The 12,589-nt window shown below is 34.0% G+C and overlaps 1 protein-coding gene and 1 long non-coding RNA gene across 2 annotated transcripts; both read left to right on the plus strand.

The window, feature by feature from the left end:
* The first annotated feature begins 1,463 nt into the window (after positions 1-1,463).
* LOC111392460 lies at positions 1,464-1,949 on the plus strand. The gene has a single exon (XM_023017812.1). The coding sequence runs from the start codon at positions 1,464-1,466 to the stop codon at positions 1,947-1,949; it is 486 nt and encodes a 161-aa protein (XP_022873580.1).
* Positions 1,950-5,414: 3,465 nt separating this feature from the next.
* On the plus strand, positions 5,415-5,961 carry LOC111394044. Its single transcript, XR_002702540.1, has 2 exons — positions 5,415-5,515; positions 5,710-5,961. It is a non-coding gene; the product is annotated as an uncharacterized LOC111394044 (long non-coding RNA).
* Positions 5,962-12,589: the final 6,628 nt, after the last annotated feature.

Genomic DNA, 12,589 nt, shown 5'->3' on the forward strand with positions numbered 1-12,589 from the left:
CATAGTGTTAGGCCATGTCATTTATTCCAAGGGGATAGAAGTTGATAAATCTAAAATTGATTTAATTCACTCTTTACTTCTTCCAACAAGTGTAAGGAAGCTTCGTTCTTTTCTTGGACATGTAGGATTTTATCAAAGGTTTATCAAGGATTTCCAAATGTGCAAGACCATTATGCAGGCTGTTGCAAAAGGAAGTACCATTTCATTTTGATGAAGATTGTAAAAAGGCATTCGAGAGCTTGAAGGAACTTTGACATCGACACCCATTATTCAACCACCAGATTGGAGCAAGCCATTTGAGTTGATGTGTGATGCAAGTGACTTGTATTGGGAGCCGTTTTAGGGCAACGAGTTGGAAAGACACCTCATGTCATATGTTATGCATTAAGAACTTTGAATGATGCCCAACTCAATTACTCTACTACTGAAAAAGAGCTTTTAGCAATTATTTTTGCCTTAGAGAAATTTTGTTCATATCCTATTGGCACTAAAGTAACTGTCTTTTCTGATCATGCAGCTCTTAGGTACTTGCTTACCAAGAAAGAGGCAAAGTCAAGGCTCATTTGATAGATACTCCTCTTATAAGAGTTCGACCTTGAGATTAAAGACAAAAATGGGAGTGAAAATTATGTGACCGACCACCTCAATTGCCTTATCCATGAGAGAGAAACTCTCCCATTGCAAGAAAGCTTCCTCGATGAACAATTGCTTCTCATCAATGACACATCTCTTTGGTTTGCGAATATAGTGAACTATTTAGTCACTAAGAAAATTTCAAGTGACTTGACCACCGCTCAAAGGCAAAAACTCAAGGCGATAGCCAAGTATTTTGTGTGGGATGAGTCGTACTTGTGAAAACACTATCCGAATCAATTGATAAGAAGGTGTGTGCATGAAAATGAATTTCATTCAATACTTACCTTTTGTCACTCCTATGCATGTGGTGGACATTTTGGAGCAAAGATAACTGCTCTCAAGGTGCTTGAAAGTGGATTATATTGGTCCACCCTATTCAAAGATGCATTCCTTTTTTGCAAATCTTGTGATCAATGTCAAAGAGCAGGTACGTTGGGAGTCCGAAATGAAATGCCACAAACACCCATACTTTTTGTTGAAATTTTTTATGTTTGGGGCATTGATTTCATGGGACCTTTCCCTTCATCTTATGGTAACCTTTACATCATTATTGTCGTTGATTATGTGTCAAAATGGATAGAAGCAAAGGCCACTCAAACTAATGATTCTAAAGTGGTTGTAGATTTTGTTAAATCCAACATTTTTGCAAGGTTTGGAACACCAAGAGCTATTATTAGCGATGGAGGACTACATTTTTACAATCGTTCCTTTTGGGCCCTATTGAAAAGATACAACATCACCCATAAAGTGGCTACAGCTTACCATCCACAAACTAGTGGGCAAGTCGAAATGCCTAACCGAGAGGTCAAATTCATCCTCAAAAAACTATGAATCCCAATAGAAAGGATTGGAGTCTCCGCCTCAATGATGCACTCTGGGCTTATAGGACAGCATACAAAACACCGATTAACATGTCCCCTTACCGGTTAGTTTATGGTATGCCTTGTCATCTCCCAGTTGAACTTGAACACAAGGCACTTTGGGTAGTTAAGCAATGCAACATGAACTTAGGTGCAGCAGGTGATCAAAGAAAGCTTCAACTCAATAAACTTGAGGAAAATCAAAATGACACCTATGAAAGTTCAAGAATTTATAAGAAAAAAACTAAGACGTACCATGATAAAATGATTTCAAGAAAGGCTTTTGTTGTTGGCCAAAAAGTTCTTCTTTTCCACTCGTACCTCAAGTTATTTCCAGGTAAATTACGTTCTCGATGGATTGGCCCTTTTGTTGTTACTAATATCTTTCCTCATGGTGCAGTAGAAATCAAAAGCCTTCAGATTGAAAAAGAGTTTAAGATGAATGAGCATTGATTAAAGTCATATTTTGAACCTTGTACCACAAAACATGAAGAAAATGCTATTGGAGGACCCAATCGAAGAAGTATGAGAGAGGACACTTATTTTTGTTTTTGTGAACTTTTGTCGCCAATGGTCCCTAACCATCATCACAGTCATCACCGTCAACACCATTAGGGGAGTATTTGAACCTCTTGTGCTTTTTATTTTTGTTTACTTTTATATTGAGAACAATGTGCAATTTAAGTTAGGGGGTGAGGTAATATGTGCTAAATTTTTTGTGGAATTTTGTGGTTTGTGCTAATTTTTTTCGTGCTAAGAACTTAAAAATTCATGTTGAACACTTGTTTTTATGCTTGTTTGTGTTGTTTGATAGTTTTGCCAATTGCATTTTGAGTATTGCATTGCATTGATTTATGAATTGAGAACATGAATGTTAAGTGTTTTTTTTTTTCATCCACTTATTTCATGATTGACTCTTTATTGAGCATTTGGGTCATGAGATTCATCACACGCACTTGTTGGTTGCACTTGTAGGTTGTTAACGAACTTAAATGACCATGCTATTAGAAATTCTTCAATTACCCTACCAATGAAAGGATAAGTTTGGGGGTAGTTGAACCGATGAAAGAAATTATTTAGAATTGTATTGATTCTCGACTCAGTGATTGATTTTGTGGAATGTTCTTAGACTTCAAATGAAAGTTAGATGTTGTTTTCCATCTATTGATATTTCATAATAAAAAAAAAAAGAAAAAAAAATATAACTGTAGGAAAAAGTTGCCTGCCCTAAGGAGTATGAGTCGACATTGAGTAATCTGGCTCTATGCATCACCAATGTGTAGGAGACGATCTACGAATGAAGAAGGCTACCCTTAGGGACCAAAGCGAGAACTACCTACATTGGAAAAATGAAGAAAAATAAAAGGGATACTATAAGCATCTAGGGGTGATTTTGTTGAAAAATTGATGGATTTTGTTGAAGAATTGATTAACATAAGTTTGTGGTCTAAGCACTTAAAATTTTTGGCGAATTAATACATGACTAGATGATCTATTTTATCGGTTTAACCCAACAAAATTTGAAAGGGAAAGATTGAGTGATTTGAGGGCAACCTTAAGTTTTTTACACCTTGGGGTAGAGTGAAAATATCAAATTTGGGGGAGTGTGCATCCCACGAGTGAGAAAGGAAAATTTGACCATTAAGGGTCGGGAAAATCACCAATTTATGCATTGCGATGAATTGGAATGACCACACTCACACATAAGTCAAGCATGGTATAAGTTAAAGAGTATTTGTTGTAGCATTGTGTAAACATTTCACAAGTTAGTTTCATAATATAAGGCTTGAAGCAAAGTGGTAAAATATCTAACATTTGGAGTGTTTGTTATTATAGTATTATTGTTTGGCTTTAATTTACGTGTTTGTATGCTTGTTTGTATAGCTTTAATTGAGGACTAACAAAGATTTAAGTTTGGGGGTGTGATAAGTGCGGGTTTTTGCACTATTTTGGGCCATTAAACTTAAATATTTGTGAGTTTCATTAGCGATTTATTACTTAATTTAGTTATTTTTATTGTGTAGGTGAAAATCCGACTTTGAACGATGATTAGAAGGTATTTATGCGAGAAAAGACGAAAAATATAAAGGAAGCATGAAAACGTTGAAAGAGAATATATATATATATATATAAATTCAGCGAGCTAGGCGCTGCGACGCCCAACTCGAATAGAAAATAGAAACTATGGCGCCTCCGGCGCCTGAGCACCACCCAGGAAGTTCTTAATTGTTTTCAAAATCTCAGGGACCAATGCTGAAATTTTCTTTAGGTTTTAATTTAAAACATTCAACCAAACACAAGACTTCTCATTTTTGGAACTTTTGGGGAGCAATCGGTTCTTCTTCTTCTTGTCTCTTGTTTTCTTTCTTTTTCCTTTTCCTTTCACCTATATTTTCCTAGACATTTTGGGGAAGATTAGAACATGGAGATGGTGCATTAGCTTGGAGAAGATGACCCATTGATATTGAAGGACGTTCTACCATTTCTCTCTTTATCAATAAGTTTTTCTTTTCACCTTTTCCATCAATATTTTGTAAGAAATTGTTAGTTATTTATGAATATTTCATAGGTAACTAATTATATTTTGTGATTGGGGATTATTTCAAATCCGAATTATGATTTTCAATTAATTTATGCTTTATAATTCTCTTGATTAATGTATTTAATCCATTGTGTTAAATGTTTATTTTGCTCTTCTTGATTATTTAGGTGCACAACTAAATGATTAAGTTGTTTCGATGAATGCTATTTTGGAATTAGTAGTACGTAATAGCTATTGATTCTAAAACCTAGTAGCAATTACATTTCGATAGATTATGAAGAATTTTCAATTGAATGTATGTGGATTAACACTTAAGTTAGTAAATCAAGCTTGCGAGTTTACCCTTAATTCAATTCATCTCTTTTGTCGTAATACGTTTGTTAAATTACATTTAGAGAACTTATTCTATATTGTTTAATGAATAGGGTTGAGTAAAGAGCTTGTTTTATTCAACTAACGTGTAAGAAGAGATTGAAATAATTGAGCTTGTAATTATTCTCGAATTGTTGTTAATCTTGAGAACGAAAATCTATTGTGATAATTGACATGAAAATCATTCTCGTGGTGACGAAATATCCCCCAATCACATTCAATCAAGAACCACTTTGTTTATTTCAAATTTCAAGCTTTTTTCTAGTTTAAATTTATCGCTTTCCTTAATTCAACAAACCAAACCCCCCAATTTAAACTATTTCGTCTATTATTATTAATTTTACTTTTTAATGCGCAATTGACATAATTGAATCAATCCTATGAGGGAAATATCAATCTTCTGCGGGATACTTGCTATAATACTATTTAAAACGACACATTTAAGTTAAGTAAGAAAAATTAATTGAAACGTGATTTGCAACGTATCAATTTCATTTGGACTTAAATGGGAATCAATTGAACGGAATATTACCGCACACATTGGACAATAGTAGGATGCTTGAAGAACTAGATACCGAAAACAATGACATAAGTTGTCCATTCTCACTTTGGATGGAAACTCTTTTGGTGCCTCGAGTTCAGTGTTGAAGTCCAACAGATTCCATGGTACAAAACGACGTTGTATCGGTCATTTTGTGAAGAAAACGACGTCGGACTTAAATGGGAATCAATTGAACGGAATATTACCGCACACATTGGACAATAGTAGGATGCTTGAAGAACTAGATACCGAAAACAATGACATAAGTTGTCCATTCTCACTTTGGATGGAAACTCTTTTGGTGCCTCGAGTTCAGTGTTGAAGTCCAACAGATTCCATGGTACAAAACGACGTTGTATCGGTCATTTTGTGAAGAAAACGACGTTGTATCGGTCATTTTGTGAAGAAAACGACGTCGTTTTTATGGCGTATTAATATCCCAAAAGTTCACCATAAGGTCATTTTTCTCTCTCTCAAACCCTGGTGTCGTTGCTCATCTCGCTTCTCTTCTTTGGTGATTTCCCTTCTTATCTTGGATCTTTCTTAAATCATCAAAGATTGTAGGTACATTTGCTGATTCTATATGCTGTATTCTTTGAGTTTTTGCTTTTACCTTCTTCGAGGTTTTGCTTTGTCTGTTTTCTTTATCATTAGAATAAATTGTGTCTTTTGTAGACTAATAATGAGTCATATGCTCTCGATTTTTATTTATTTCTCTGTATAAAAATCTAATATTGATTTTTTTGCCTTACGTTCAGGAATTGATTTCTTTTGAGAGAATGAATTGCGGTTTCAAAGGGTGTTTGTATACTTTTGAACTATAAGCCACGGCTGTCATTTCTCTGTCGAGTTTTTTACTTCTTTTTTCTTCCAATTTTTGTTTAGTTTGTTTTTATTTTACTTTTTAATGAATTCTTTCAAATAAATTGTGTCTTTTGTAGATTGATGAGTTGTATATTCTTGATTTTTGATCCGTTCCATTATATTAAGATCTGCTTTTTTTTTTCTCATGTTCAGGAACTAACATCTAGATTTTATTTTTTGTCCTTGATATTTGTTTTTTTAAATTCTTCCGTGTAGCTTATATTTAATCGTTCATGCAGTGTTGTTTGAAATAAATTTATTTCTAGAAAAATCGTATTTAGCAAAAATTGACACCTGAGGTATGTTAACTTGTTTTACTTAGGGAGATTTAAAAAATGAAACATGAGATTGCTGTTGTGCTTTTGAAAAAATCAATGTACTATCCAAGCTTCAAATTGATCGTTTAGGAATCAACTTATGTAATAGAGTCGATCCACTAAAGTCTTGAGCAGCGGTGTAGGATCAGATCCCAAAGATAGTAAGTCTTTTCTTTCTTAAGAAGGAAAGTCTTTTTCAAAGATTCTATAGAAATTTATATATGAAACCGAGATAGTTACCTTTCAAAAAATTCTAACGATAGGAGGAATTTATTCTTCAAGGTATGGTCAAATTTATTTGGTGAGTATATGTTCCACTATTAAACTTGTTTAAGTCCTCCTCCCTACCCTTGGTAATAATGTTCTTTGGTAGATTAGAATTGGAATAGTGTTTTGTATGTTTGGATATCCTTATAAACTTATAAGAGCGAATCCAATGCAACCCTATTCACATTGTCCAATAAAATACCATCTTGGAAGCTGTATAAAATGGTGTTGTTTTACGTGTTTTGTGTGTTCTTCATGCAAGTTTAAGGAGAATTAATTGAAAAAATTGCAGCGGTTAAAAGGACATAGATTGTAGGCCGATAGATAAAAAAACCTATTGGTTGATGGGGAGACTATTCTTTAGACAGATTGACTTATTAGTAGTACGTTGAATAAACATGAATTTAGATTTCTAATTAAACAGAATGCATATAATTTTTTTTATATTATTTAAAAGAGTTTAGATAAACGGAACAGGTTGATTGGTTTCAGTTTATATTCAAAAAGTAACTGGAAAAAAAAAATTCTTTGTTCATTGTTTGTTTGAAGTGATTTTCTTCAAATGATTTTATTTTTTACCTAATTTTTTGGTTGTGGGTTGAGAAACCTGAATATCAGAATATGGACGTTTTCTATGACTAGAAATTCCAGCTGACATCTTCATCTCTATGACACTACCTTGTCTATGAAATTTTATTTTGGGTGATTCTTGGTGTAAAGCTTCTGTTTGTTTCCATTCTTTATGAGTTGAGAACTATGAATGTGGACTTTGTAAATTTTTATAATTGATCTACTAACATTTTTATTATTGGATAAAAAAAAATAAAAAATCTCCCACTTCTCTTTTTCTTTTTTCAATATCTTGATCTGGTGGTTTTTTTTTTTTTTTTTTTAATATTTGTTCAATATTTTTGGCCCCAATAAAAATGAAGATCTTTTAGTTCTTCATTTGGATCCTTAGAACTTTTTCTTTCTATTCTATTTTTTTGCTGGATGTATTGTTTTTGTTGATATGAGAATATGCTAAAGTCGGTACATGAAGGATTGAGAAATGATTTAACGTTTTTTAAGTCTTTCACATGGATGTTATGTTATATAAGCATGGAAGGTAGGTTACAGGATTGTACTATTTTTTCCTATAGTTTATCAGTGCACTCACTTTCTTTTCTTCTAATTGACAAGTACTCTACATTTTTGTTTACTTTTCTTTGGTAATTATCTAATTTTTTTTCACTATTCTCAGATTTTTACATGCTAAAATTAGATTTTATTTTCCAAAAACAAATTACTTTATAAATTATCTATATTAATTTTCACTTTATTCATTCATAAATAAATTATTTCTTTTTTATTTAGTTTACTATTTTTTCCTTATCTATTTTTGTTCTTACCATTGTTTGTAAGTTATTGAGATTTTTTTAAAAATACTTACAAAGGATTTTTGTTTCCTTCTGTTATATTTTTTTCATATAAGAATTTTAGTATACTTCCTTTGATTTCTTGAAGATATTGCGCATTGTATATATTTAATATGACATGGATTTTAAAATTACGCAGATACTAATGTAGGAAGCATTCTTATATATATATTTTTTAATATGATTTCTTTAAGATAACAATTTCATTTTGTTTAATTCAATAATTTAATTTGAAGTTGTAGTCTTTTTCAATTCAATTTACAGGTATGTCTTTATACTTGCTTACGTAAAGGTTGCGATTTGTTCTATATCTTTTATTTCACTTTTCAAAATTTTCTTTCAATTTTCTATATTGGATACTTGAGAATATAGATCAATAATTGAACAAAACAATTGTTAAAATGTTTGAACTCGTGTTTGAATGACGATGAATTCGTTTCACGTAAAATCAATTCTGTTGAAGTCAATTCTTATCAATCTTAGTAGCTATCGTCCGTCATAAAGTGTTGCTTGGAGGACAATCTTTTCTTTTCAAATCTTCAGTTCATAGTTCAATAATCTTTATTAAATCACACCTTCATTGGGACATAACGTTCGTTTGGTGAGCGTTACAGTGATTCATTCTTTGACATTTATTAAAAATTATTAAAACTATATTTAAACTAGAATATATTTCAATGTAAGATTTATAGTCTTCTTATATAGTCGCATACTAGATCTTTTGTACGTCGCTCAGGACTTGGACTTAGTGATACAATACGATTAATTGGCTATTATGGAATCATTGCTAGCACACAACTAGAAAGAGTTGATGATAACATATGTCTTGCTACTGGATGGGAACATTTTTTTGACCATCATAATTTACAAGATGATTATATTATTGTGTTTGAATACACCAAAAATTCTACATTTAACGTTTCAATATTCGACCATTCAGTTGTAGAAGTAACAGATGACCACGATGTTTCTAAACTGGAAATTTCAAGTATGGGTAATCCGTAATCTTGTCTTTCAAGTAACATTGGCAGCTAATCATGATGGACATCGAAAAATTGTGTGCCCATCTTTAACTTCATTTCTTTCTAACTTGTATCTTTCTTTACTTACATATATGAAACATAATTTTACGTTCACATATTGTTTTAAGATTGTGAGAAACAAACAACAAGTGCGTGTGGGTAGATGGAGTTTCTGGTCTTCACCTTGATTTCTTCATCTTAGCAATGAGAGAGCTATCTTTGAACTCAACAGTACTTCCTTAAGCCATCACTATATATTACTCTGCAAATGACATGGTGATATAAGCTAGGATTATTTACTGTGCACACTTTGACAAAAATGTAGCTTTGTGATTTTAAAACTATTTCTGGTTTTTATTGTTTTAATTTGCATATTGATTTCGCTGTAATTTTCTGTTCTTACTGCAATCTTTTTGAGGAAGACCATATACTTTTAATTCTTGAGATTGCCTTGTGATTTTTGGATGAGACTTAATGCACTTAAGAAGTAAACAAAGGCAGATCATGAACCAAGTGTTAGATATCAAGGAGCAGTTCCTTAGGTACATGTATGTCCTTTTGTGTTATTTTTTTTCAATTTCTTGAACATGATTCATTACATATTGTTATTCTACTCTGCTGGATATTTGTTCTTTTATTACAATGTGTGACCTATTTTTTGGAATTAATACTCTTCTTGTTATTATTATATTTTATTGGTAGCTTGGGTGATCCAATATGTTAATGGTCTTATATAGTATTTATAAAATGATCAACACATATTTAAATAGTACGCTACGCGTATCGCGCATGCCAAGAGCTAGTCTCTATATAGTAGGCGATCCTTTGCAACGAGGTAGGTGACCATTTGAGAAAAAAGAGTAAGGTGGCCTTGCACATGTGTGAGGTAGGTGAAAATCTCCTATTATAAATAGAGATAAAGTTGAAGAAAAAAAAACACACACACACACACAAGCAAAGAGAGGTAGAGAGGAAGAGAAAGGTAGAGGGAAAAAAAAGGGAGGTGGAGAAAGAGAGAGAGAGAGAGAGAAAAAATTTCTCTCGAAGTGTTTATTTTCTACTTAGTTTCTCCAATTACAAGAGAGGGATTAATTATTGTTATCTTCTTTTATTTTGAGAGAAGTTATTGTAATTTTCCCACTATAATGAAATCCTCCTATACTTGCCCGTGGACGTAGAATAAATTGGGTGAACCACGTAAATCTTTTGTGTCCATTTTTTAGCTGCATTTTCTCAATTCCACTTCCGTTGCAAGCCAAACTTGTCCCACGTTTTCTAAATGGATTCCTCAGCGGCTGGATGTACATACAGAATACCCAAATGATGTCTTATAACAAATGTATGGATGGAGCAAAAAAGGTTACTTCATTTTCAACCAAAATTTCTCAGTATGTCATATACTTAACTTAAAAGATCGCATGTCAAAGGAATTCAATTATTGGCAGTTGAAAGTCACAAATTAAGTTGCTTTATGAGATAAAAGTTGAGAATACAGGCCAATGCCCATAAGAATTCATCCCGAGAACTGAGTTCTATAGCTCCTTATCAATTCAGTTTTACAAAGATTTAGATAACCTTATAACCATGCACTTTTGCATACTTGGATGGTGGCAAATCAGTCCTGTGTGCTTTTTGTTTCTTCCCCACAACCTGTGAATTTAAGTACCTAAGTCATCTCCCATTTCACTTTAGGTGCCAATGCTCCTGAATCATCTTTATCGAGAGAATTTCCCATCTTTAAGGGGGTTCTTTCTCGGTTGCATCACTAATGCTTCAGTGATCTCAATGCCCCAATACCAACTTCTAATTTCGATGTTGCAACTATCGAGAGTTTCATGCATTAGCTGTGGCCCTAATCCACATAGACCAAGGGCGAACACTCATCTTTTGCAGCATGGACTATCAAGGTATCTAATTTTGTGCTTTCACACCACATATACAGATATCAAAACGCATGCAGTCCATTTGGTCGTTTCGAATATTTTGGGTTATTTCAAGGACAAAAAATACAAATATGGGCCTTTAAGTCCAAAGATGACCAAGTATTTCTAAGCTAAAATGGTCTCTTGATCATCAGATTTTGTTTGGAATTTTTTGATCTCATGGTGGAAGACTAAGAACATTTTGATCTCGTAGTAGAAGACTCAAAATTTGATACTTCAGTTTCCATGGCCTCTGCACTCGACTGATCAAAGTTAAGATTATAGTCAGAGCCGGACCTGAGGAGAGGCCCAAGAGGCCTCTGCTTCAGGCCCAGCATATTAGGGGGCCCAATAAAAACTTGGAGCCCCTTTTTTTTTTTTTTTAAGAAACCCAACTTCAACAACTTGAATTTCAACATTGCAGACTTACAGTATTACGTCTTCTACTGTACTGCAGTCACCAGTTGCTTCTCCAGTCCTCCTTACGTGATTATGTGTCAAGGATTGCAGTTTTACTTAGCCCCTTGACACTATCGCAGCCGTAGTTTGCCCAATTTCGACTGCACATTGTAAATATTACTTCAAATTTGAGTTGTAATTTTCTTTTCATTGTAACAGTTATTTCAGTTGTAAAATAGCTCTGATATTAGTAAACGTTTAGTATGATTCCTCATCTTTTAAACGTCTACTCCTGTCACTTAGGTTTTTGTTCAAAATGCTATTATAGGGGGTATTAGTCACTCAAAAATCTTTCAAGTTCACTGGTGTCCGCCCCCTGCACCAGCATTTGTAATTTTCTTCTTTCATCAATTGTAATGTTCAGTTTTCATCAATCAATGTTCAATTTACTTTCAATGTATTCAAATTCGCTATTATAAGCTTTCTACAAAATTGCAATCAAATTTTCTTTCGTCCCGACGCGACCAAGAAAAGGCGGAAGGTAGTCTAGCGGAGCAGACTACTGTCGTACGGTGTCCCTTTCTGTGCCAAGAAGAAAGGCACCCTGTGAAAGTTGGTATCAGAGCTGCGGCTCACGACCCTCAATAAGAAAGCTATGGATCCAATTACATCTCACACCACTGAAGTGGTAGAGCCTCAAAAGAAAGGTACTACAAAATAGCGCGTGGATGCGCTTGATGAGACAACTACTATGTTGTGCTATGCTATGGAAGGTCTTGAGGAAAAAGTCGAGATGGCCGAATTTGAGATTCGTGGATTACACATCCAATTGGATGAAAGTCAAAGAGCTTGCGCAGCAATGGTTGAAGCTGCTGCAATCATTCCTAATCTGCATGATGAAATGGAAGCGTTGAGAGCTCAATTGCGGGTACTCCAACGTGCGGTGGACAATGGGTAAGCTCCCGTACTCGAGTATGCTCCTAGGCTCAGAATTCCTGAACCGAGTACCTACGGAGGGGCACGTGATGCAAAAGAAGTTGAAAACTTCTTGTTTGATATGGAACAGTACTTTCTAGCAGCTTCGATCGAAGACGAAGCTAGAAAGGTAATCACAGCTACCATGTATCTGGGTGGAAATGCAAAACTATGGTGGCGAACCAAATATGCTGACATTCAGGCCCACAGGATTCGAATTGATTCTTGGAATCTCCTCAAGGAAGCAATCAGATCGCAGTTTTTCTCGAAAAATGTTGAGTATCAGGCTCGACGGGCACTTCGAGACCTGAAACACACGAGCTCTATCAGGGAGTATGTGAAATCCTTCTCAGGGTATATGCTGAATATTCGAGATATGTCGAAAAATGATAAGCTCTTCACCTTTATGGAAGAGTTGAAACCGTGGACACGCACGGAACTTCAAAGACAGAAG

The sequence above is a fragment of the Olea europaea genome, chromosome 4, assembly GCF_002742605.1.
Source record: "Olea europaea var. sylvestris chromosome 4, O_europaea_v1, whole genome shotgun sequence".
NCBI lineage: Eukaryota > Viridiplantae > Streptophyta > Magnoliopsida > Lamiales > Oleaceae > Olea > Olea europaea.